We start from the raw sequence: 24,826 nt of genomic DNA on the forward strand, positions 1-24,826 counted from the left end.
ATACTCAAGTAGAACACAACCTGATACCCACTAATACCTGCTGAATACGTAGTATTGATAGATAAAAAACATCATTTAACATCCATACTGGGCTTCCACAGGAATACTCACACTTTTGGTGCATTTCACCATGTGTACTGATGACTGTAAATACGGGTCAGCGATCAGGAGATGGTGCAAATTAACCTGCTGCAGAAATCACACGTGAGCCTCTCTGTGAGGCCAACATGTCTGCCAGCAGTGGATATTCACCTGTCAGCACAAGGAAAAACAGACTGTCCTTTAATCTAGAGTCAACATGACTCTAAAACACATCAACTGTCACAACCGTGCCACAGATTGTTGTGCTTTTAGTTTACTTTTCCTTTACCAGGAGCAGTCGTGTGAGGTATGAGGGGTTCTCAGACATCTTTTCAGTGAGTGATAACCGCAGCAGTCAGAGCTGCCGTACGGTGAAGAGCATGGTTTAAAATAAGGAAGTGAATTCAGCTCAGCTCAAACCTGCAGAGGAAACTGAGACACACATCACTGTGAGCTGACTTTTTGTGGTCTAGAGCGAGAGAGCGAGTGAGAGAGAGAGACACCCTCTCCACTGCCGCTTCTTTTTCTGCTGCCTCTGTGGCTTAAGTTCGTGTTCATCTTGTGGAACAAACAGCCAGGAGTTCAAATGGGCTGAAGCGAGCATTTTGGCTTCGGTTTACAACAGATCCATGTGTCAGGATGAACAGCAACAGTAAGTCGGCGAGCTCCACTGCAATAAAGGCAGAGATCAGGAGGCATGAGTCTCTCCAGAGTGTCATCAACAGACTTTACAAGCAGATTGAAAGGGTCGAGGATCAGCAGCTGCGCTCAGGCCTCAAAGTTTATCTCCACAGTATTCAAGGTGAGCTCCTCTTTCTCAAGCTTGTTGGCTCTTTGCGACTGACTTCGGTTTGTTGAATTTGATTACCTGTGTACTTAAGTACTTCTCAGAATTAGGTGCATGGTCTGACTTTCAGGATGCTCACTTTCACAGGTTTCTTGATATGATAAACAGGAAAAATATGTAGCAAACTGTAACGGCAGATTAAGTTTCACTGTAATTTTGTTCGCCCTTCTCGTCAACATCAGGCACGGGGTGTGGGGGAACATAACAGTGTAGGTGATTGATATCTTCCTCTGCGCTTCCTGTGCCTGTCGGTGTGTCTTTTCAGGGAAGAGCTCCTCAGTCGATGCTCATTTTCACTCTCATTTCACTCTGAGGTCAAAAACTGACCTCTTGGCGGCTGCTGTGTGGTGGCATTTATTTATCAGTCGGCCTCTGGACACGGGCGGCCAATGGTAACATCCCTCAGCAGCCATTGCCATGGCAGCAGAATGGAACCTGCTGTGCGGCCTACTTCCTGTCTGCCAATCTGCAACTGCCCTCAAAGCCACTTCCTTTCAGACAAACAGAGCCTTTACATGTGAAGCTGATCAGTTTTACATCATTTCCCCATATCTTTACTTCCTACCTTTCCTCGTGAATGTGAGCGTTACTGTTAAACCATCCGTCTTATCTGAAACTTTTTGCGTCAAAGAAGCGTAGGTGAGGGGAGGAAGTGCTCAGATCTCAGATCTCAGATCCTTTACTTAAGTAAAAGTCATAGTATCACAGTGTGAGATTCTGCCTGCAAACGTGCCGGCTGCATTTGTGTCACATGTTCCAGCAAAAATGTGCTCAAAATGGGCCTTTCAAATTGTGGAGCCCTGAAGATCCTGTGAGATTCTATGTTTTTTTTTTATTTCATGCACACAACAGAATTATGCAACTTTATATTCATACTCACATTTCATAGAGACATATTGTATTCTTCAATCCTCTACATTTATCAAAAACTGTAGTTAACATATTTTTTAGGTTTAGATTTCACATTAAAAAGCATTTAGTGTTTAACATGGTGTTAAATATTAAAGCAGTGGTTCCCGACTTTCATCAAAAGCAGGACTCATGCTTAAGGTAGAATATTTTTATATTAAGGTATGGCTACTTTAACTGAAGTAAAAGATCTCAATACTTCATCCATCACTGCATAAATCACAGCACAACGCAAACTGGAGTTGTGCACAGTTGTGTGGGAATTCTTTGTTCTTAAGGAATACTTTTAATTTCTAATAATGCATCATGTTTACTAAGTTGATCACGTTTTGTTTGCAAAACTACAGAACAAACTATAGAAGGTAAAGAACGAAATCTAGTGGAGTAGAAGTGTAGAGCAGCATGAATTAGATGTAATCCAGTGAAGACCCTGAAAAAATGCTCCCAGTTACTTTCCACCACCGGTGAGTTCGAACTGGGTGGAGCAGAAACCTGACAAACTTACCACCGTAGCTTTTCATTTCATCACTTTGTTCATCAGCCTGCTACACTCACTCCACTGTTTGTGAATTAAAGGACATTCAGCTCCCCGATGGGTTTTGGTGAGCTGTGAGGTCTTTGTAGGATCTGGCAGATTCTGACACGCTCTGAGAGACAATCCCCCAACGTATGAAAACATTCAACTGAAAATTTTTAAAATATATATATATAATTAGGCTGGTGGAGTGAGGATGAAAGAACATGAATCCTCTGTGGGGCCTGGGATCTGTGAGCGCAGGGTTCACTGGTGCTAAAAGAGCCACCTCTCTTTTGGACTTAATAAGTGAGTGGGATGTGGTCGACTGACTGCGTGCCAAGGAAAGGCTGCAAGAAAAAAAAAAAGAGAGAGAGAGAGAGAGAGAGAGAGAGAGAGAGAGAGAGAGAGAGAGAGAGAGAGAGAGAGAGAGAGAGAGAGAAAGAGATGGAGAGAGGTGGAGAAGGGGTGAGATGCTACTGGGAGCTAAATGAAGACATTTAAATGTGACTCTGACCGGTTTAGTGTGCACTGCAGCACGGCAGCAGAATGAGAGATTGAGAGGGGAAATACAGAGAGGACAGCTCACAGTGAAGGAGAAATGAAAAATCACCCAGCATGACCACTGCCCTTGGCCATTGTCCATCTGACAGCACCCGCCCATGGGTGTCAGTGTGTGTGTGTGTGTGTGTGTTGTGGGCAGCTTTGCCCATATGCATGCATGTGAGACAGGGTGGGTTTTTCTGAAAAGTGTCCACAGGAAGACAACCTTATTTTCTGCATTATATGTGTGGGTGTCTATTTCACAATAATTAGATTCACGTCACAGCACAGCGAACTGCAGCAACTTTACGTGCGCTTGAACCCACACGGGCATGTCATGTCCTCTCTGCACTTGTTAAAAAGGGATTTTTACACATGCGTAACGTCACCCTCTTGAAAGTGTGTGTTTTTAAAGCAGCTCCTCTTGTCGGAGGCTTTGTTCAGAGTGTTCCTCTGTGGCTACGGTCGTCGTTCCTCTCAGGTCGTGCGTTTTCCCCTTCAGCCAAAGGCGGTTGTCAGAGGTCTTTTGTATTCAGTGTGAGTAGTTATTGCCCTCTCACTGACTGTGGAAGGGAGGGGGAAGCGGGCTGAGCAGGTGGACAGTCAGATCGTGTATTATGGGATGATGGTGGGAGGCTGAGAGTGCAGCACTGTGGGGAGAGGCATCCTCTGATTTCACATCAAGGATTTTTTTTTTTAATCAGAGAGTAATTAACATGAAATTACACCCAGTGATAATTCCAGTGATGGATGTGTAATCGTGTTTGCTGCAGTGTTTCTGTAGTTGCACACAGAGTAATTGCAGCAGTTCCTCTTGCACTTTCGCTTACATTGTAATTTTTGTCTGTTTAGAATTAGTCAGTAGTCGATGAGTCAATCGCTAGAAGATTAACTGGAAGCTGTTCTGAAAATCGATTAATCGTTTCTGTAAATTCTAACGAAAAAGACTCCAAACATTTTATGGTTTCAGCTTCTTGACTGTGAGAATTTTCTGAAGACAGAGCTGAAGACATTGAGTTTGGCTCTGGGAAAGTGTGATGGATATATATATTTTTTTACAATGTTCTGATGTTTTGTAGACGAGAAAAGAAACTGAAAGTAACCGTCCCATTTGTATTAGTAATGTTCTGTACTTCCTGCACATTTCCTGGCGCGAACGGATCTTAGTTAACAGATGATTTACTACAGATTTTAGTACAGAAGAAAACACCTCTTCACATAGTTCATGATGTAGAACATCTTCTATGCTGCATTTAAAGGGGTTTTGTGTCATTTACACAAAACTGTTAATATATGCCTTTAATTTATTTTGCCTTCTGTTGTCCAGCTATTGATGTCCATTATGTTCTCGTCCTCTCACACTATTGCTTGGTTCATGCTGTGAGTCCAGAGCTTACCCACTTCTGCTAATGAACACATGCCGTAGTAGGCAATAGACTACAGATCAATACACTCACAGGAAACCTCTTTCACTCACACACGCACTCACACACACTCACAGTCAAACACACGCTCACAGGAACACCATTTTGATACAGAGACCCTGGGAGCGATTGCAATACAGAATGTACCGAAGGAGGAGGAGGAGGAGGTGGAGGAGGAGGAGGAAGGACATGGAGGAGATGATTGTGCCACCAGAGCCAGGAAGATTGTAACACCTTAGCAACAAACAAGCCAAGCCTCCTACTGAGGAGGAGCCACACAGAGCCACACACACACACACACACACACACACACACACACACACACACACACACACACACACACACACACACACACACACACACAAATAGACAGCTGAAGACAGATGGATGATCCTGATGAAACTATTCTGGCAGCTGTAGAAATGAGACAGTGAACAGACACTTGGAAAACACACCCTGCCTGAATTTCTTTCTCTTTCCTCCACAAACATGCATCTGTCCTTGTTCTGTCCTTTTTTCTGTGACTGTCATTCCTGACTGACCCTGCCTCTTCTTTCCTGTCCCTGCCACTGATCTCTCCTCCTGCGGTCTCCCATCTTTCAGCAGGTTGTGTGTGCACGGCTGCTTTGCCACCAGCCGTTACTCGCTGCCTCACCCCCCCCCCCCCTCCTCACCCTCCTCTCTCCGGCACGCAGGGAGAAAGATGGAGGGGAGGGAGACGGGGTGGGAGGGATGAGCAATAAAGAGCGGGGACTCTGCACAGTCTGAGAGGAGCAGAGAAACGGAGAGAGAGAGAGGGAGAGAAAATAAAGGAGGGAAGGGGAAAGAAGAGAAGCAGGATCCTTCTGCATTGTATGGATTTCCTATTGGAACAAGGAGGGGCATGTAGAGGGAGGGACATTGGAGATTCCTATCAGCGTGTCTGTTAACGCAGGAGAGAGAAACGCAGAGCGTGTGAGAGAGAAGAGCTGTGCATGTGTGTGTGTGAGGGAGTGTGTATGTGTGTGTGTGCGTGTGCGATGTGCTCTGGACCCGTTGAACCTGTGCGACGGTGTCTCTATCGGAAAGCTTCAGAGGCAGTCGGGGAGCCGTTTGAGCAGTGACTCGCCTTGGCGCCTCCTCCTCCTCCTCCTCCTCCTCTTCCTCCGCCGTGTTGTCATGCTCAACGCCTGATGCGCTCGGAGGACGCAGGCGGCCCGGGAGACAGCGAGAGGGGCGTGATGGCCGGACGCGCCCTGACTCGGTCATGCATCTCCAGATATGCGCCAGGGCTTCTGTTGGCTTCTCCTCCCGATCTCCTTCATCCCTCATCAGTGTCCTTCCTGTGCGTCTCCGTGAGGCTGCCTGCCTTCCTGCCGCCGCGCTCTCTGAATGGATGCCGCTGTCAACACACATGTGTGGCTTGCAGTGAGAGCCCATGATCCGGACCGGACTGCACACAGCTCTGGGCGTACTGTGCCATGCTGCTTTAGGGTGACACTGATGAATTTTTGAAAGACTTCACCTTTTCACTTCCCAGCTGCCGTTCATCACAGTATTGTGACGTACGATGCGGGGCAGTTGTTATTCTGAACTGAATCAAGATTTTTTTTTTGCTCTGAGTGAAGAGGATGGACTGAGCAACATATAAGATGGGGCTGCTGCACGTTAAAAAAAAAGGTCATGTAAATAATTACCATCAGGAATGAGGCACCATAATGAAGATTTATTTGTCTCAGTAGCTGCATACATGTGCAGTGGATAGATTTTTTTTAATTGGGTGTTTTCTAGGAACAAAAGACACTGTGCTGAAGGTTGTCAGCAAGGAGTGGATTTCTTTTCTGTATGCCAGAGAAATTAAAATTACAGCCAACGAAGAAATCCGTGACTGACATCAACAAAAATCCGAAACAAAGAACCAGGGATTTGGGGGATGGATGAAACCAACAGCCCCTCTGCTGTTGTGTCTTCCGAGGAGAAACTTAATCTCCCTCTGTGTAAGTTTTTTGTCTCTGTCGTGCCGTCAGATTCTCTCACGTCCCAACACACTGGCAAACTGTCAGTTGTTCATGTCGCTCTGTCTGGTTTCATTCATCTACTGTGCGTCTACTGAAGCCTGACCACATGAGCGGAGGCGGCGCCCTGCAGCAACGCACCACCTACCTCATCTCCCTCACCCTGGTCAAGGTAGAGGCTGTGGAGGAGAATGGAGGGGAGGCCAAGAACAGCACCCAGGGGAAGGAGGCGGAGGCCGGGTCAGCAGGAAGGGCCAGGGAGGAGGCCGGGGCCAGAGTGGAGGCTGAAGGTGAAGCTCCTGCACAGGCTGAGAATGGAGCTGGAGTGGTTTTAGGACAACCACAAAGAGCTGAGGATGCTGCTGTTGTGAAGGGGGGGAAGTTAAACGATGAACTCAAAGATGGAGCGAGCAAACCCCGCAGCCCTGTGAAAGATAAGCTACCTGCCGCTGTTGATGTCCCGAGTAAAGGAGGTGAGAAGCCACCGTGCAACCTGCCAATCCCCTCACCTGCTGAGAGAGCAACCATTCAGAAGGCAAAGTCTGCGGAGACAGACTTAACAAGAGTCGAGAAGATGCTTCCTACGCCAGAGGCAAAGCAATGCTGGTCTCCAACTCACACCACAACACCTCCAACCGAGGTGTGTGTCGAGCCCAGCCGCACCCCAACCAGGACCAGCCTCCCTATCCGTCCAGCGGGGCAACGGCCTGTGAGTCTGCTGAAGTCTCACAGCAGCGTGGCCACTCGCGGCCGCGACTCCAGGGACGGAAGAGAGCGCAGTCCTACCTCAGCCCAGAGCCTCGACCGCAAGGACTGCCGCATGCCGACGCGGTCTCCAGGCCCCTGCAGGGCCTCCTGGGCCGAGGCGAGCAGGCCCGAAGGATGGAGGGACCTGCGGGACGAGGCGCAGGCTGGAATACCTCTAGAGATTGGAGGTGGCATGGCTGCAGTGATGAGAGACATCCCCAGGAAAGAGAGACTAAAGACAGGCTCGACCTCCCTGCCCGCACCTGCCACACAGGTCCCAAAGCCGGCGCGCAAAGGTAAAAGCCGCACGCTGGATAACAGTGACCTGAACAGCCTCTCTGAAGACCTGGGGCTGGCCAGGGACGCCCAGCAGACACAGCAGGGCCAACGAGGCTCCGCCAAAGACAGGAAGATGCTCAAATTCATCAGTGGCATTTTCACAAAGAGCAGCTCGGGGGCAGCGGGGTCATCCGCCACAGCTCCTCCTGTCTATATACAGAGAGACTCCAGTGAGGAGGAAGGTAGGAGGTCACACAACCAACACACACACACACACACACACCATCACTGTCACCTCTTGAACCCTAAATCCAGCCTTCATGTCGGCTACACCCACGACAGTCATCAGAGAGGAGCCACTTCCTGTGTGCACAGGCATCCATGTAAAATGAGTCGGGGTGGGGTTGGGTGGGGCTGATCTTTTTAAAGAACCCCACACAGAATATATTCACAGGCTTTGATGCTGTCACGTGCCGACAAACATCTTCCTGAAGCCATGTGCGACTGCAAACTGATGACAGACGAAGTTCTTTGATGTGGGAACGGACAATAGAATCATCTTGGACAGTCTTAATCTAATTCCCCTCAGAGCTCTGGGCCGATTTCACACCGCTGGAGGGGTAATCTCTGCGCTCACACACACACACTTAAGCATCATTCCCAGCATGGGTTTAAATCTCATAATGAAGCCAAAGGGGAGCGGAGCTGGTGGCGCGATCACAGATGGATTGCACCGCTCTGGTTGATTTTGATTTCCATGAAGCCTGAGCGGTTGGAAAAGGGGGGGAAGACGCGAGGCGATATTTGTCGAAAAGGGAAACGTGGCTCAAGAACATTTCTAATCCTGTCTTTGATTTTCCACCCACCACATGTTCCGCCACACTACACGGAGGATTTTCCTCCCTCCCCTCACACTCGTCTTTGTCTCCGTCAAGCATCCAACTTAATTTCGTGTCAACAGAATCCACGAGGCATTTTAAGATTCACTGCAGGACTGGTGGTTGTGAGTCGCTGCACGCCCCCCCGCGCACCACCACCCCATGCTGTGTGTCGACGGCTGCAGCGTTCAACAGTGCATCTCTTTCACAAACATGTGTGCTCACAGAGAGAGTGAGTGTCAGCCTGTGGGAGTGAGTGAGCGTGAGTGTGTGTGTTATGTATTCATTCACTCATTGTGTATTCACACCGCTGTTACACATGCACACTGTGGATTCACTCAAGTAGTGAGACTAGCCCCGCCGACTGCACGCACTCATACACACACACACACAGACATACGCACACACACACACACACTTAGGGCAGGAGGAAGTGTTGCCATGGCAACCGGCAGGACTGCTGCTGCTGCTGCTACAGAGGCAGAGCCCGATGAAACGGAGGGATGGAGGAGGTGATGGAGGCGTGGTGTGTTCAGTGTGTGTTTTTGCACATGTATGTTATTGCGTGTGCGTGTCCTGCGTGTTGACACATGGCCCCGCCCACCACCCAAAAAAAAGAATTAAGTTTGTAAATTGGCAGTTTTGGATGTGAGCTCCAGGCGACATACGAGGGTTGTCGTGAATCACACATGATTGGTTTGGAGCTGGGACTGTAGATAATTGGCTTTCTGTAGAAATGTGTGTGTCGAAGCAGCAGAGGGATCACGCTGTCTGATCACTTTTGGCAACACCAGCAGCAGACCATAAAGACAGCTTTGACTCAGAAAGACAGACAAAATGGACAAAGTGTGTGTGTGTGTGTGTGGATCTGTTTGTGTGGTAGGAGTTGCCCTTTTTCCCAGGGAGGTGCCTGCAGCGGCAGCTCGTATGTAAGCCCCTTTTTTCTCGCGTGAAGCACATCATTACCGGCTGCATCTGTGCAGCGCTGGCCTGGACGCTCCGTAGATTTGCACCCTGGCTCGAGTTTAATCATCATCTGTCTTTGAAGGACACATCACATATTCACAGGGACAAAGTCGGACATTAAATCTGTCGGAGTAGTCGACCAGAACCTTTTCCCCCTTCTGTATTTCCTGATATACGGCCTCTGAATTTGCTTTTAGCCCTGCTAGCAGCTGACATTGTTCTGTCCAAACTGAAATATCTCAACAACTGATGTACGGGTTGGCACTGAATGTTGCACAGAGAGTCATGGTCCCCAGATGATGTGTCCTATTGACTCTAGTGGTCCCCTGATGTTTCCTCTGGTGCCAGTATCAGGTTCACCAGTCATGATTTTGGTGAAATGTCTCTAAAACAACTGGATAGATTGTTCTAAAATGTGGTCCAGACATTCATTTCCCTCCTCAGTGTGAATTTTTAACAAATAGGCTGCTCCCCTGAGTTTTCATCTGGTGCCACGACGAGGTCAAAAGTTCAACTTTGTCCAATACGTTGATTTATGATCAGTTACCTGCAAAACCAATGACGTTGCCCTCAGGCTCAGCTGATCTGGGTTAAAATGAGAAGTGCTTCTATTATTTTGTCCACTCCATTTATATCAGTGAGGGTAGAAATATATAAGAGAAACACCCCTCATCCTCCAAAACTGTCACACCTCTCTAAAACAGTTCGATTTATGTTCCTAATAAAGTGGCCACTGAGTGTATGTGTTATTTCTGTCTCTTTTAGTCTCTTCAGACTCTCGCTTTATGTCTATTCTCGTCCCTCTGAAGCTGCAGCTGGGTGTCTGGTTGTGAGCGTCACATCACTCTGGGGGCATGCCACCTCTCCTGCCCAGCAGGGATGTTGGCACAGCTGTGTGCAGCCCAGCCACTGTACAGCATGTGCATGTGTGTGTCTGTGGGACTGTGTGTGTGTTGGTGGGACTGTGTGTGTCTGTGGGACTGTGTGTGTCTGTGGGACTGTTCATGCGGTGTCTCACCCAACAAGTCACAGTTTTTCATCCGGCAAAATTGTTTGACTTCTCATCTCAGACTTTTCATCAGCTCATGGAAAAAATTGTTCATAACAACTGACCAGATGAGATGACACCTTTGGAAACGATTACAGTTTTTAAAAATATATATATTTTTTTTTTAATGAAATGGAAAGCGGATAGATGAGCGAACATATTTCCACAGTGGTCAGGGCCACCTTGACCACCAAGTTATTTTAACTTCTGTTGTTTTGGTCCTGTGTCATTACTCGGCTTTGTGGCTAACACCTTCTCACTTTTACATGCTGTTTTTAGTTTGTTTTATTCTTTTCCATGCTTCAAACCAATCATCAGTAATACTGATCGGCTGCAGCTCTGTTTTAGTGCAGAGAGACTCGGGCGTCTTTGAGTGGCGGCTGACCTGAACCGTCTAGTGAAAGCCTCAACACACAGCTGCTCGTCATTTGCAGCACGTGGGGAGCAAAGTGGATAACGAGTGATGCAGCTGCACCTTGCTGCACCTCCCCACCCCTGTTGTGACTGAAAGGTTATATTCATTAAGACGACCTGCGAGGCCACACGCGTGTGCTCATAGCGACCAGTCACGCAGCAGCTATGTGATTCATTGCTCTCTCACTGGCCCTTATGACGGCTGCCCTTTTACTGTGCATGATCACAATGATGAATCTCTGCCTCGCTGACTGTCTGTCCCTGTCTGTCTGTCCCTCTCTCTCCAGTAAATATTTCCAACAGCCAGGAGTGGACCCTGACCAGATCCATCCCAGAGCTAAGACTGGTGAGGCAAAGGTGTACCAGTGACCCGTCACTGCAGTACACACTACATTGGCTGAACAGTGAGAGGATAAAGTTCAGCTCACCCCCCACACTTTTATAATAACAAGATTGTCTTAAGCAGAATACTTTTACTTAAGTATAATCTCAAACTCAGGACGTTAACTTAAATAAAATAATATTTTTTATAGTCTGGTATTTTTACAAAAGTAAATATTCAGAAAACTTCCACCTGTGACTGTAAAAATAATGCAGCAGTCTCATATCAGAAAATTAAAATCTGCTGACAGACGGACTGAGCGTAATAATAGGAACAAAAACATATTTGATGGAGGAACTAAGAGTTTCTGTATTGAAAGTGTTTTAATTCAGTCTGCGTGTTAGACCTGACACACTATGCTGTGATCATGCACGCACGCTGACCCTGAACGAGTTTCATGAAGTGTTTCCTTCCTTCTTCTCTCAGGGCATTTTGGGAAGTCTGAAAAGCGGAAAGTCAGCGCTGGTGAACAAATACATTACAGGCAGTTATGTTGCACTTGAGAAGCCTGATGGTAAGAAACAGACAAATGTCTTCTCTGCGTGTCCCTCAGCTACTTTGATATTAATATAAAATTTGTTTTTGGTTCATAAATATCGATAAATCTAAAAAATATCTTCGGCTTCTTACTCGCTGGGTCTCGTATTTGATTATATTTGAACGGTGCAGAGAGACGTCTGAGCATATTCAGTGTGAAATGGCCTCATCCTGTGTCTGTCACGCTGCCACCAGCTGCTGAGTAACTTGTCTGTCATTGTCCTTGTCAGGTGGCAGGTATAAAAAGGAAGTGCTGGTGGATGGACAGAGTCATCTATTACTGATCCGAGAGGAAGCTGGACCACCTGATGCACAGGTGCTTCTTTGTGTGTGTGTGTGAGCAGTTAGTATGCAAAACTGTACTATGTGTGGACTTCATCATCCATCAGGCCCACACTAACGTCCCCCACCTCCCCTTCAGTTCAGCAGCTGGGTTGACGCTGTGATCCTGGTCTTCAGTCTGGAGAACGAGGCCAGTTTCCAGGAGCTCTACCAGCTCTACAGCCAGCTCAGCGAATTCCGCACAGACATCCCCGTCATAGTGGTCGGCACCCAAGGTCAGCACACGAATCCCACCCACGTGCACTCACACACTCTGGGACTGTCAGAGGTACAGACTACCTGCAGGCCTGCACTGTAATCTCAGTTCAGTTTTATTTACACAGCACAAAATAATGATAATAAAGAGTAAGATCAAGAGCTTCAAATATTGTATTATAAGCCTAAGCTTAACTGTAGAGAGGGCGGCTACTTCCCGAACCCAAACTGGGAGCTGGAGTCACAGGAGAGGACACCTGAAGGTTCCGCCTCCCATTGTTCTCTGGGAACCAGAAATAAGGCTGCGAGGACAGTCCGCAGGACAGTGCGAAGCCTTTCAGATATAATGGAGGAGAAGGATTTTACAGGGAGCCAAAGCAGAGAAGCTACAATGGGAGAAATATGATCTCTTTTTCCAGTTCCTGTCAGTATTCGTGCTGCAGCATTACAGGCACGTCTTGATAATAAAGAATTACAGTGCTCCAGTCCAGAGGCAACAAATGTCATGGATAAGTTTTTCTTTTCGAGAACTTTGAGTTACCTTCATTTCCTGAGTAACCGGTTACTTTACATTTTTAAATTTACTCTAAGTAACTAAACTCATTTTTAATCTTTTTTTAAATGGGACCATTTACTTGTGTCAAACTCCATCTGTCAGCACTCACAGTCAGTCCAGGAGCACTGTTCCTCATTATCACCTCTGTGACTCAAGGGCGCAGTAACTGTGAGAAGTCCAGATCTGTCTTCATTATCAGGGTTGGCATTGTTTTAATTTGGACCAGAGAGAAGAATCTGACACACGACGACCTCCATCATGTGACTTTTTTCTTTAAACGAGAGCAAAGACGGAGCTCTGGGAAAATGTAACTTCTAATAACTTAATTTGAATTACGTAAATGATCCATAGGACACTCAGTCAACTGAACTCACTGCAAAGGAATCTAATTACACGGATTTAAGAGCGAAAGAAAAAGAAAAAGTCTATGTAATACAACTTATTGTGAGATCTCAGATTACAAAGGATAAAGTAAAAACTGTTTTTCCTGTTGTCTCCAAATCAAACTGCTCATTTCTGTTTCTCTTTGTCATGAATCACAGATTGAGATTCAGTCAGGACTCACTCACTTTATCCAGACCAGCTTGATAATTTAAGTTTGGCCTCACAACTTGTGATTTGCAGTCTTTGGTACTGTGCAGAGTCTCTGTGGTGCTGTTCTGTCATAGTTTGGAGTTTTCTAATCACAGATCAATTATTTTTTTTTCCCCCCCAGATAAAATCAGTAGCACCAACCCCCGTGTGATCGAGGATCAGAGAGCCAGGAAGTTGTGTATTGATGTGCGTCACTCGCTGTTTTACGAGACCTGCGCCACCTATGGCTTCAACGTTGATCGAGTGTTTTCAGAGGGTGAGTTCACCCAGGTTGACACCTGGTGACAGACATGTGACATATGCTGCAGATATGTTTCATGGTTTAACGGCTGCTGTGCGTTTTCCAGCCGCTCAGAAGATCGTGGCTCAGAAGAAGCAGGCGGCGCTGCAGGCCTGCAAGTCTCTCCCCAACTCGCCCAGTCACTCTGGAGTTTCCACACCTGGATCAGCATCGCTCCCTGGCCAGGTACCGAACCCACGACCAGCCACAGTTAGTTCTTATTTCCGTGTCTTCCCAAGACATTGTTATACACTCAGAGCCACTTTGTCAGGTTCACCTGTGCAGTCCAGTGCAATTCAATTCAATACAACAGCCCGGCCATAAAATCTTCTGTTACCAGGTTTATAATGTTCAGTTTTTGTGTAAATGGGGAGGGTTTCTTTCTGCTCCCTATTTACAAACACGAGGAGGTCAGAATAATAGAAACACCTCTGAACAGAACGCAGACCAGTTAATTACAGTGTGAACAGAAACTGATCATTATCATTGAAGTCGTACTGATTGCAGAGCAGTTGCATCAACAACAGCCAAACAAGAAACTGAAAGAAGTTTCATCTACAGGATGAAAAGTCCTTCTTCTTCTTTGATCAGTTTCCAGTTTCAGAAGTGAAATGATGGCACTGAACACCTCTACAATCAGGCGTGAAACTTTTTCAGTAGCTGTTATTCTGTTTGGATAAACACAATCCTCCTGCAGTCCAGACAGATATTACATAAGACCAGACAGAAATAGGACACTGAGCATTTCTTCTCACCTCCACAGAGCTTCAGTAGCAGCGCCAGTTCACCCGTAGCCTATTTCAATACTGATGAATCAAATACACAGACTCTGAAAATGTATTCCACTGAAAAAAAATACGAGTAAAACTAAGAACGTGTTCTGTCTGGGCAGTTTTACTGGTTAAGGATTCACCGGAGGAAGAGTCGCATACATTATAAAGTTAAAATCATCCATCAAACTGAAACCTAATTTTAAACGCCGTCTCCGAGACTGTTCATCACTTCACCACTACATCCATCTCAGCTCCATGAGAATCACATTCCCCTCGTTCACGATGAGCGACTGAAAGATTCATGCTGTCGATCATCGCCCACTTTTTCTGAATCTGTTCGACCCGTTTCGTGTGTCAACCCATTCTCACTCTCGCCATCTCTTCCCTCACGCCTCCATCCTCATCCCCGCCCCCGCTCTGCATCCTGACCTCCTGACCCCACCGTCCTCCCCCTCCACTCCTCCTCCTCCTCTCAGGCCAGTAATGGCCCCAGTACTGGCTACTCCTGCTCCCTCCCCGGCACCCCTGTGGTGGGTCACAGAGAGCTGCGGGTCGCACAGGGAGAGGGGGGATGCAACTCACGTGCGCTGAAAAACATCCCCAGACGACCCTCCCTCTTCAAGGTCAGTTGACGCCACGTGCATGGTGTCTCACACCTTTTGGTTTCCTGTCATCTCTCGCCGTCATTTCACTCCATCCAGCTTCCTCTGACTCTCTCTGCTGAAACCCTCCGCTCTTGTAAACACTTGTGTCGGCTGCTGGGTTTGTTTCAGAACCGGGACACGGACAAGAAAGCCGGTGATCCTAAGGGAGACCTGAGCAGCGTGCGGGGCGTCCCCATCAAACAGGTTTGGTTAACATTACAAACAGCACAAAATAAATAGACTGAATTTTCAATGCAGTGCGTATTTACATGCTTCAGTTTGCTCGCAGCGCATTAATATGTGCCAATTCCCTCTTCAGCGAGAAGGTGGGAACAAAAATACACTTGTCTATTTATTTCTTCTTACATAAGCGACACAAAAAAAAAATCTCATTTCATCATTCTCAACCTCTCTTAAGGTTGTTCTATTAATATTGTGCAAGTGCTTCCAGTGGCGCTGCCACACTTTGAAGCGATTGTCTCTGTTGTGCTGGCTCTAAATTTAGGCAGATTGTTGTGGGTGCACAGACCTTGGTTGTTGTTTTTTGACAGAGCATCCTGTGGAAGAGAAGTGGCAGCTCTCTGAATAAGGAGTGGAAGAAGAAATACGTCACCCTGTCCAACAACGGCACGCTGTCTTACCACTCCAGCTCCAATGTAAGAGAACACCACAGCAGTAAAACACAGAGAAGCATCAGAAAACGACAGAGTTTTCACTGTGGAGAGAATATCTGCAGCTTTTTAACTCCACTTTCAGCATCAGTGCTTTCAATACAGGCCCCATTTGTCTTAAACAGCCCCATAATTGCTTTGAAACTTTTGCTTAGTATTGATTTTTTTTTTTCCTGCAGAAAACAGTTGAAGTGATTTAACATTTGTACAGTTACTGAGTTTTCTGCTCTGCTGAATAAAAACTCTCGTCTGCGTTAAAGAAAAACAAACAGCAATTCAAAAAGCGAGCCTCACTTTCAGCAAACAGCAGCAGCTGTTGTGACAATCTCCCTCCAAACAATGGTGCATGGAGTGATGCACGTTTAACCCGCTCCAAAACCAAAACTCCCTGTCTGAACATCGCCACTGATCAGAGATGACATTTATAGTTTGTTTACCCAAAGATGTGAATGAAAGACTCAGACTCTCAAGGCTGACTCCCTTAGAAAGTTCCTCTCCTGCCAAGTCTGGCACTTTCCAACATGACAATGATCCCAAACACACCGAAAAACTCACACAGGAGTTTGTAAAGAAGAAAAAAAGTGAAAACTACGACCATGTCTGTCCCCAGGTTTTTAAAGCAGCAGGTAGAGCAACAAAACCCAGGGAGAAAGCTGAGGAGGACGGAGTCTGTCTCTAAGTGTTCTGACTTCTTTTCACTATAATTTATTTATTCAAACAGTTGTTTTTCTAATGAATTGGCCTCATTCTTCGTCAGCTTTGGCTTAAAACTAATGAAACTGCATGAACTGGACAGGATTTGAAACGTTTTAGTGATAATGACCTCACATGAATTCAGTTTTGTGAGAGGAGGAAGGTGTGACCATCCTTCACCACTTCATACAAAGGTCATCGAGATGCCTGGTGAAAGTTTCTAACGTGCAACGTTTGGTGGGTTCCAGGACTACATGCAGAACATCCACGGGAAAGAAATTGACCTGCTTCGTGTGACGGTTAAAGTTCCTGGGAAACGTCCTCCGAGAGCCGTCGCTCCTGCGGGCCCCTCACCTGTCCCCCCCGGCGCTGTACCTGGAGTTAACGGGCTGAGTAAGGATCCTACAACAGCTGACAGCACCAATACAGGTACGTTTACATGTGTGCATGTAAACACAGCCTGTATACTGGACACTGAGGGTCTGAGGTGGTGTTACTCTGAACTTTTCTCTCTGTAAACAAATCACATGATGGGACAAAAAAACAAAACAAAACATTTTTTTCAGCACTTTCTGATTTCATCAGCTTCATCTTTAAAAATGGAGTTTCACGTTTAAATGTTCAGTAAAGTCATGAAACAACTGTAGTTTTTAGCAAACGTAACTCAAGCCTGAATAAACACTTCACCTGTTGGGGACTTTTTTTAGCCGCGGGTTAATTCACATTTGGTGCTATGGACGGTGTGTGTGGCTTTGAACCACAGTAAACCACAGTGTGTGTGTGTGTGTGTTCAAGGTGATAAGAAACATGTCAATGAGTGCGGCAACAGTGCGGCTCACCGATGTTTGAAATAGGCTTAACAGCCAATACATGCTCAGAGGATCAGTTCAGTGTTAGGTTTGAGCTTTTTGAATCAGATTCATCCGTTTAAAGTGTTTATTGTTGTTGTTTGGAAAAATAAACTCACATTACCAAGGAGACGTTTAAGAAAAACTACAAAGTACAGTAAATGAAATGAGTCTTTCACAGCCACTGATCTGTTTTCCCAATGAACAGCTACAGTATGTCCAGGAGACAGATGAGCCAGTGTTACAGCATCACGGTTTGTGGACATGTCCAACTGAACAATAAGTGTCTTTACCATCCAGCTGTGTCTCATCCTAAAATATTTTTTTCTTCCAGCCTGGAACAGAAACTTCAGAGTATGATGTAAATTTACCGTCTTCCTCTGCGTCCTCTCTTCTGTCAGGTCCTCTGTTGTGTCCAGGCACTCGGTCAATGGTTGACGATCGGTCTGGCGGTTTGTCCCCTCAAGGTGGAGAGAGAGGACTTCAGCGCTGCCCGTCCTCACTGTCCACCAAAGCACAAAGTGTTGGTACGTACTGCAGGAAATGAAACCGCTCAGTCATTAGCACCAGGTCGGAAACACTTGGCTCTGCTACGACGTTTATATGATTCAGTGTTTTTGCACCAAATGCCAGATGCCCTTGAAGCGACAGCCAGTCCTTTTGCTGGAAAAGATCCGGGACAGTCGTCTCCCATGAGCGACAGGAAGAAGAACAGGAGGAAGAAGAGCATGAATCAGAAAGGAGATGCAGCCGTTGGACAGGCTGAAGGTAACAACACGCAGAGATTCAAGTTTCAGCTTTAGCTTTTCAGAATAAACATAAGAAACAACAACAAACATAAGTACAAAATAAAGAATAACTAGAAAACCGATTAAATGCACAGAAATGAAACTTTAAATTATGTTTTAGAGGTTTTTCATAATCACATTATTCACGTTCCTACGCAGTTTTCCTTTTTCTGATGCCTTTATCTCGTCCCTCTGTCTCTTCTGTAAGAATTAGCGAAGGTGTTTGTCTTTCTCTGAATGTTTCTCTTAACACTTGTGCTTGTCCTTCTCTGTTTCTCTTTTTTCCTTTTCTCCTGTGCCTTTATCTCTCGCCTCTGCAGCCAAACGCAAAATGTGGAAATTAAAGAGCTTTGGTAGCTTGAGAAACATTAATAAGACAGGTAACGAGTGAGGGTGATGGAGCTGAATCAGCTTGTGCTCAGATCTGCATGCAACACAAACATCCTCTGCCTGTTTTCCTCCTCGTTGTGCCTGACACACGTTTCCTACATCCCAAACCTCGGTTGCTCGTTTGACTTGTTTTCATTGTAATAACAAGATTTTTCTGTTTTCACCGTCCATCAAACTGCTGTTGTGCGTCATTTGCATTTGTTTTCTGACTGAACAGTCATAACAGCCACAGTAACAGTAATCCGCAGTAAATTAGTCGCCCTCGTTGCAGATCTCAGTTGAGTCTGTTGTTTCCTTTGCAGAGGAGGAGAACGCAGACTTTATCATCGTGTCGTCTACTGGGCAGACGTGGCACTTTGAGGCTCAGAGCCAGGAGGACAGGGACTCCTGGGTTTCGGCCATAGAGAGCCAGATCCTGGCGAGTCTGCAGTCCTGTGAGAGCGGCAGAAACAAGGTATAAAATTCCTGAAAACACATTTTCTCCATCAGCCTTTTACCATGAGTGATGGGGTCGTATGTGAACATGTGACTTCTCAGTTAGAAGAATGTCTTTTTTTCTGTTTGGAGAAAAAAAAGTGTGTGTGTTTGTGTTTGTGTGTGACTGTGCAGGCACGTAGGAGCAGTCAGAGTGAGGCCGTAGCGCTTCAGGCCATCCGCAACGCCAAGGGCAACAGTCTGTGCGTGGACTGCGAAGCACCGAGTGAGTTCTGAAATATCTGCGTCTTCCCCTCCGGCTGCAGATTTACTCTGGAGGATCGTTCTTCCTTCATGCTCCATCCACAGCCTGCGGCGGTGTCACGGTTTACACGCTGCTTGCTTCTGCTCTAAGTCCATTATGATCACACGTCCGGTAACCGGTCTCTCTTCTCCTGCAGATCCCACCTGGGCCAGTCTCAATCTGGGCGCGCTGATCTGCATCGAGTGCTCAGGGATCCATCGGAACCTGGGGACTCACCTGTCTCGCGTTCGCTCTCTGGACCTGGACGACTGGCCCGGAGAGCTCACACAGGTCCTGGCTGCCATTGGAAACCACACGGCCAACAGCATCTGGGAGTGCTGCACGCAGGGCAGAACTAAACCCACGCCTAATGCAACACGGTGGGTTCACCCTCATCTCCACGCTCATTTAATGGACCACAGACTGTTAGACTGATGGATCTGCAGCATCTGGTCTCAGTCCACGACACCTGAAACTCTGAGCGGTTTATAAACCCCTGACCAACACTGCAAGAAGACATAAGAACATTTTAAAGTGTTGATTAATGCATTTGTCAACAATTACAACTTTAACAGTTCATGAATTATTAAAACACATAGTTGTAATATAACTTGATAGCTGTAATCATGTTTAATATTATATGATTACGGACATGAACAAGTCCCAAGAGTGGGTTATAAAATATTTATGAACAGTTTATTCAAATGTATAAGTCATTCACAAACTCATCAGCGGATGGAGTCTGTTCATTTGTCACTGACTGTGTATAAATGAATACTTCAACAAATAGAAATACAAATAAGCCAAATATGAACCTATATTTTCATATACAGAATATTAACTGTTGTATTATTGGTCGTCATTGATTCTTGTTTTTACAGCAGTTATAGCTTCACAAGATGAGTTATTAATTGTTGACAAATACATTAACTGACTCTAAAAACGTCCTTATCTAAACATACAACTACACATTAACCATTTAACAAGTAAAATTATATTCTTATTATAGTTACATAAAACTAACTCTGACATCTGAGTATCATAAAGGAAACTTTTCTCTGCAAAAAACTACCTAAAACCAGAATCTAGAGAGGTTTACAGCGATGGTTCATGAAAGACGTCTTCTCCATACTCAGAAGTGTGATTTTAAATTTGAATATTATAAATTTGCACTTTTGCTGAATGTGAAGCATCTGGCAGCAAAAAAAATGTGAATGAGAAACGCTTCCTGCTGCACATTTTGATCACCTTGATATTTTCATGCGTGTGTATTTTCTTATTCATAGACAAGGTCTGCTCTGTGTGTGTGTGTGTGTGTCTCACTAGTGAGGAAAGAGAGTCCTGGATTCGAGCCAAGTATGAACAGCGGGCTTTTGTGGCTCCTCTCGATCCGGTCCTGGGGTCCCAGCTGTCGGAGGACAGTATGCCGGTGTGGCTGCTGTCTGCAGTGACTGAGAGAGATCTGCCCAGACTGCTGCTGCTCCTGGCCCACAGCACCAAGGAACAGATCAACGCTCAACCGGCCGGGTCGACCTCGCAGCCGCGCACGGCCCTGCACGCTGCTTGTCAGCTGGGAGAAGTGGTCATGACCCAGCTGCTCGTCTGGGTGGGTGTCCTTTCACTGTCCTCTGATTCCTCCATGTCCACCCCGAGTTTACTGTGAAAGTAAAAAAAAATGGTAAAGTAGGATGTCGATTACACTGAGATGGTCTTGCAAGAACTCCTGTGAAACTCAGTAGGTTCAGTATCTCTTCTACGCATTCTGAGTTCTTGGTTGTAAAATTGAAAGAGTTAACTTCCAAGTGAGACCAGGGTCGTGAGTGTAATCGGTGAACATTTCATTCATAAAGTAAGGACATACCGAGTCACTGGCATCAGTGTTAGGACGGGGTGCAGACATTTTCTGTAACGTTTATTAAAGTAAAAATCAATGTTTTGTTGTCAGCTTTCCAATGGGTTTGAAAGAGAGGGAGATAAAAAGAGAGAGAGAGGGTTTGCAAACAAAGTGAATCACCATAAAACACTCAGCAGATCATCGACTGAGGAGACAGGCGCTCCGGAGCTTCCACTCTCCTTTTCCTCCTCTGCATAGTAACAGTAGATACATACAATAACTCCAGGATTTGGTTGTTTACTCATGCAATCATGTGTGAAAATTCACCCTGTTACCAGACACCCACGGTTTTGTGATTTCGCTATTTAGATTCGGTGAAAACACCAACTAGAGCGACTTTTAGTTCTGCTTTTGTTCAATGTTTTGTTTTTTGGTTAAAAATGGCTCTGAAGCTGTTTCATGTCTGAACAAACAAAACAACTTTAGCACAGTGCACGTGTGTGTGACAGGATATGAGCTTAAATATTACTGAGATTCTGACACAGGGCCCTTCTACTCTACAAGACACAATATTCGCTCATGATGTCGGCCTCGCCTTCGTTCAGTTTGTATTTCAGAGATGCAAATTTCCCGACGTGTGCAGTTGATCAGATTAACAAAACCAATCGATGTGCAGTGAACCTGAGACCTTCAGGGCCCCAGAGTTACCTGCTTTTCTCAGTTAATACTTAAGTCTTGCAGACAAAGTCAGAATCGACTTAGCGTCGCGGATGCTGCCGTACTTCACGTGTAGTTTGATTTCATTAGAAATGCACTTGATTCTGATGGTTCTCAGCAGCACATGTTGTTCGAGTTTCACACTGTTCTACCTGTAATCAATATTTAATCTATACATATGCTTTCACTGAACATATATCCTGTTTTCTCTTCCATCTTCCCGCCCTCCTGCAGTATGGAATCGACATGAAAGCGACAGATAACCAAGGCCAGACGGCCATGATGATAGCCAGAAGAAACGGGAGCAAAGGCTGCATTGATATTTTGCTCCAGCACGGCTGTCAGGCCGACTCGCCCCCCACCACTGCCACGCCTGTCCTCTCCCGCCGGTCCAGCTCTGCCAGCCTGGGCCGAAACAACTCCAGGAAACGGGTGTCGTAGCATGGACTGAAGATGCTACCACACGGGAGCTGGTGATAACGTAGTAACCTGTGGGATACGGGCAGAGCTGACCTTGGAGAGCGGTGTACGATAAGAAAAATGACAGGACTATATAATAGTATTAAAGATAAAAATAATGCTTCTGAAGACTGAACAACATATCAAACAACTTAAAAGCAATATCCATTCAATTTGTTGGTGACAGATATATTGCTGAAATACTGTGTTGTTGTTGACCTCATTTCAAAATGACTCAAGTAGAACCTTGTAGCTGTCTTCTGTGATTTAAGAGCAGACTCTCGATCTGCTTCTGTTTCACTTCCTCCAGAAGAAGTGCAATAATCCAGCTATGATGACGAAAAGCAACAAGTTTTAGAGCGAAACGTGTCGGACGACTGTTTGGTCACTGCTGTGAGAGAATTATTACGTCGAGAGGCTGATGCTTTTATTCAGATTTGCTGTGACTGGACCAAAATTTTTTAAATTTTTATTTTATTTTTCGTTTTGTTTCTTCGGGCTTTACAAATAAAACATAAACCTACAATATGTCATGTTGTTAGATATGTGTGCCTGTTGCAGCAGTATAAAGGTCAGTTTATATATAAAACGAATCAGCTGAGATAATTCTGCTTAGACTAGAAAAGTGAATGGTTTGGAATATGAAATATGTCAGTGTTACTCTCACAGGTCAAAGATATGGCGTTTTAATATACTGTAAATGTACCTATACTACAAACTTAATGTTCAGCTCTGTAAACGAAGACACAACAGAAAAATCAGACTCGATTTTGTAAATGATTTCTTACTGGTGGTTTTAAAAATATGTCAAGTTTGTTTTTTCATTGTCTTTTATAATTTCCTATTCTCCGACATGTCATGAAGGCATAAACCAGTAAACAAATGCTTTTACATATGTGAACATGTGGCTATTTGTTAAAAGTTTTTTTTTTTTTTTTTATGATAGCCAGAGGGCTATGTAAAAACTGAGACATTAGTCATGCCCACATTACTGTTGTATAGGTCTCTCCCATCAGTTTACAGTGAAGTATGAAGCGGTTACAGGTGTCACTGTTACTTCTGACACTTTATGGATCGTGTGAATCCCTCATGAGCTAAAAGAAATGGTTACTGGAATAAAATAAACTTCTTTTTTAAAATGAGCTTTTCTATGATTGTTTGTTGTGTTTTATTTTTGTCTTTGTGTCTTGACCCAGTGTCAGTCTCTAAGATGAAACATGTCAACAACTATCAGCTGAAACAACATGAAACTGACTTAGATCCATGTTTCACCCTGAAGAATCCCGCAGACTGTCGATCCCTCGACCTCCTCTCTTTCGCCAACGACAGGTCAAAGTTTTCACTTAGTCAGTGAAATATCTCAACATCTGTTTCAGAGACGGTGCTGATTGGACTGTGTGTAGTAGAGACACTGGGATTACTGGCGTTGGTTCAGGTTTTCTCACCAAGTTCACACCGGGTGTGTCGGCCAGGACACCAACTTAAGGCCTAAACTTCCCTGTATAGCTATATTCGAATGACGAGGCAGGTGATGGAGCATTCAGGGGTTTTATTGCTCTCTCAGCAGGCAAGGAGATCATGTGGTTCTCTATGAAATACAGTAACAAAGTATAATGAATGAAAAATTAAGGCTCTTAATAGTCAATAAACATAACATAAACAGTACTGATTTCACTATATCTCCATTTGCCGCTAATTTCCACTGTCCCAGCTCTTAAACACAGTCCACCTGACAACTAGTATGTTAACACACACATATAAATAACATCACCCAGCGACATTCACATAACGCTCAAAACGTCACACTAACGACTCAAATCAATAACAATAAACATGACGTGACGTGAAGGGCGAGCTAAACGCTACAACTAGCTTGACAGCGCTAACGTGGCTAGTGCTAGAGTTACACCGCCGAACAACAGGGTGATTTCAAGCTGCAGAACGTAACACAATCAGTAAACGATACACACGTACTTACATTACACACACGCACAGACCGCTTGCCGTGACGTTAACTGTTTAACCCGTAGCTTTACTCACTCTGCCGGCACATTAACTCGCTCTGAATGCCGCCAGTTACCCAAATCAGCCAGCAGAGGGGGCCGTCCCAAAGCGAGCCGACCAACACTACACCTACAAACGTCACACAATGAACATATAATGTCTAACTCTGGAGCCTTTTCTACACTGTGTGTGATCGTTTTATTGTTGAGCTGCACTTTGTTATATCTTATTTAATCATTTTTGTCCACCCCGTTTGCATCCATGGGGGCAGGCCGAGTAACAAAAACACCTTACTACGCCCTCCAACATGGCCGTGCAGCTGAATCGGCAGCTCTCTAAATAAAGTCAAAGACAAACTGAACTGTATCATCTTCATGAAGGACAGACAATAATTCTGAAATGGTCCGTTCTGCATAATGAGTTTTGTTTTTTTACTTTTACTTTTGTTTCTTTTCTCTCTCTCTCTTTCCATATTTGGCGAAGCGGCGGCTACTCTACGGGTCAGCCGGGGTAAGCCGGCCGAGAACCCGGCCACTTAGCTAGGAGCAACCGAGCTAGCCTAAGGCTAATCAGCTAATCAGCTAGGCTAACAAGCTAAGCGGCAGCCACACGCAGCTACATCCACAACACGACAGTCCCCGAGCCCGGCCCGACTAGCTCGACCATGTACGACCGTGACACAGCGTACAACAGAGATCATAATGTTGCTGCTGTGTTTTAAACATGACTGTTTCAGAAAGAGAGGTTTTAGTTGGAG

General features: G+C 45.5%; 1 protein-coding gene across 2 annotated transcripts; it reads left to right on the forward strand.

Moving 5' to 3' along the window:
• The first annotated feature begins 525 nt into the window (after positions 1-525).
• Positions 526-23,207, forward strand: agap2 (ArfGAP with GTPase domain, ankyrin repeat and PH domain 2). 2 transcript variants are annotated; one of them, XM_041050739.1, is made up of 19 exons: positions 6,422-7,580; positions 10,932-10,990; positions 11,453-11,540; positions 11,794-11,879; positions 11,985-12,120; positions 13,372-13,506; positions 13,598-13,716; positions 14,780-14,926; positions 15,077-15,151; positions 15,499-15,603; positions 16,560-16,740; positions 17,561-17,686; positions 17,793-17,927; positions 18,268-18,327; positions 18,640-18,791; positions 18,947-19,037; positions 19,213-19,435; positions 20,382-20,661; positions 21,841-23,207. In XM_041050739.1, exons 1-19 carry the CDS (start codon positions 6,422-6,424, stop codon positions 22,045-22,047), a joined length of 3,564 nt encoding a protein of 1,187 aa, XP_040906673.1. In that variant the 3' UTR covers positions 22,048-23,207. The 2 variants fall into 2 exon arrangements, with proteins under 2 accessions (XP_040906681.1, XP_040906673.1); XM_041050747.1 differs by lacking the exons at positions 6,422-7,580; positions 18,268-18,327 and adding an exon at positions 526-883.
• Positions 23,208-24,826: the final 1,619 nt, after the last annotated feature.

The sequence above is a fragment of the Toxotes jaculatrix genome, chromosome 2, assembly GCF_017976425.1.
Source record: "Toxotes jaculatrix isolate fToxJac2 chromosome 2, fToxJac2.pri, whole genome shotgun sequence".
NCBI classification, from domain to species: domain Eukaryota; kingdom Metazoa; phylum Chordata; class Actinopteri; family Toxotidae; genus Toxotes; species Toxotes jaculatrix.

Coding starts and splice junctions, on each gene's coding strand:
- agap2 (XM_041050739.1), top strand. CDS start 6,422: ATGAGCGGAGGCGGCGCCCTGCAGCAACGCACCACCTACCTCATCTCC. Junction 11,541..11,793: donor TGCACTTGAGAAGCCTGATG/GTAAGAAACAGA, acceptor TGTCCTTGTCAG/GTGGCAGGTATAAAAAGGAA. Junction 12,121..13,371: donor CATAGTGGTCGGCACCCAAG/GTCAGCACACGA, acceptor TTTCCCCCCCAG/ATAAAATCAGTAGCACCAAC.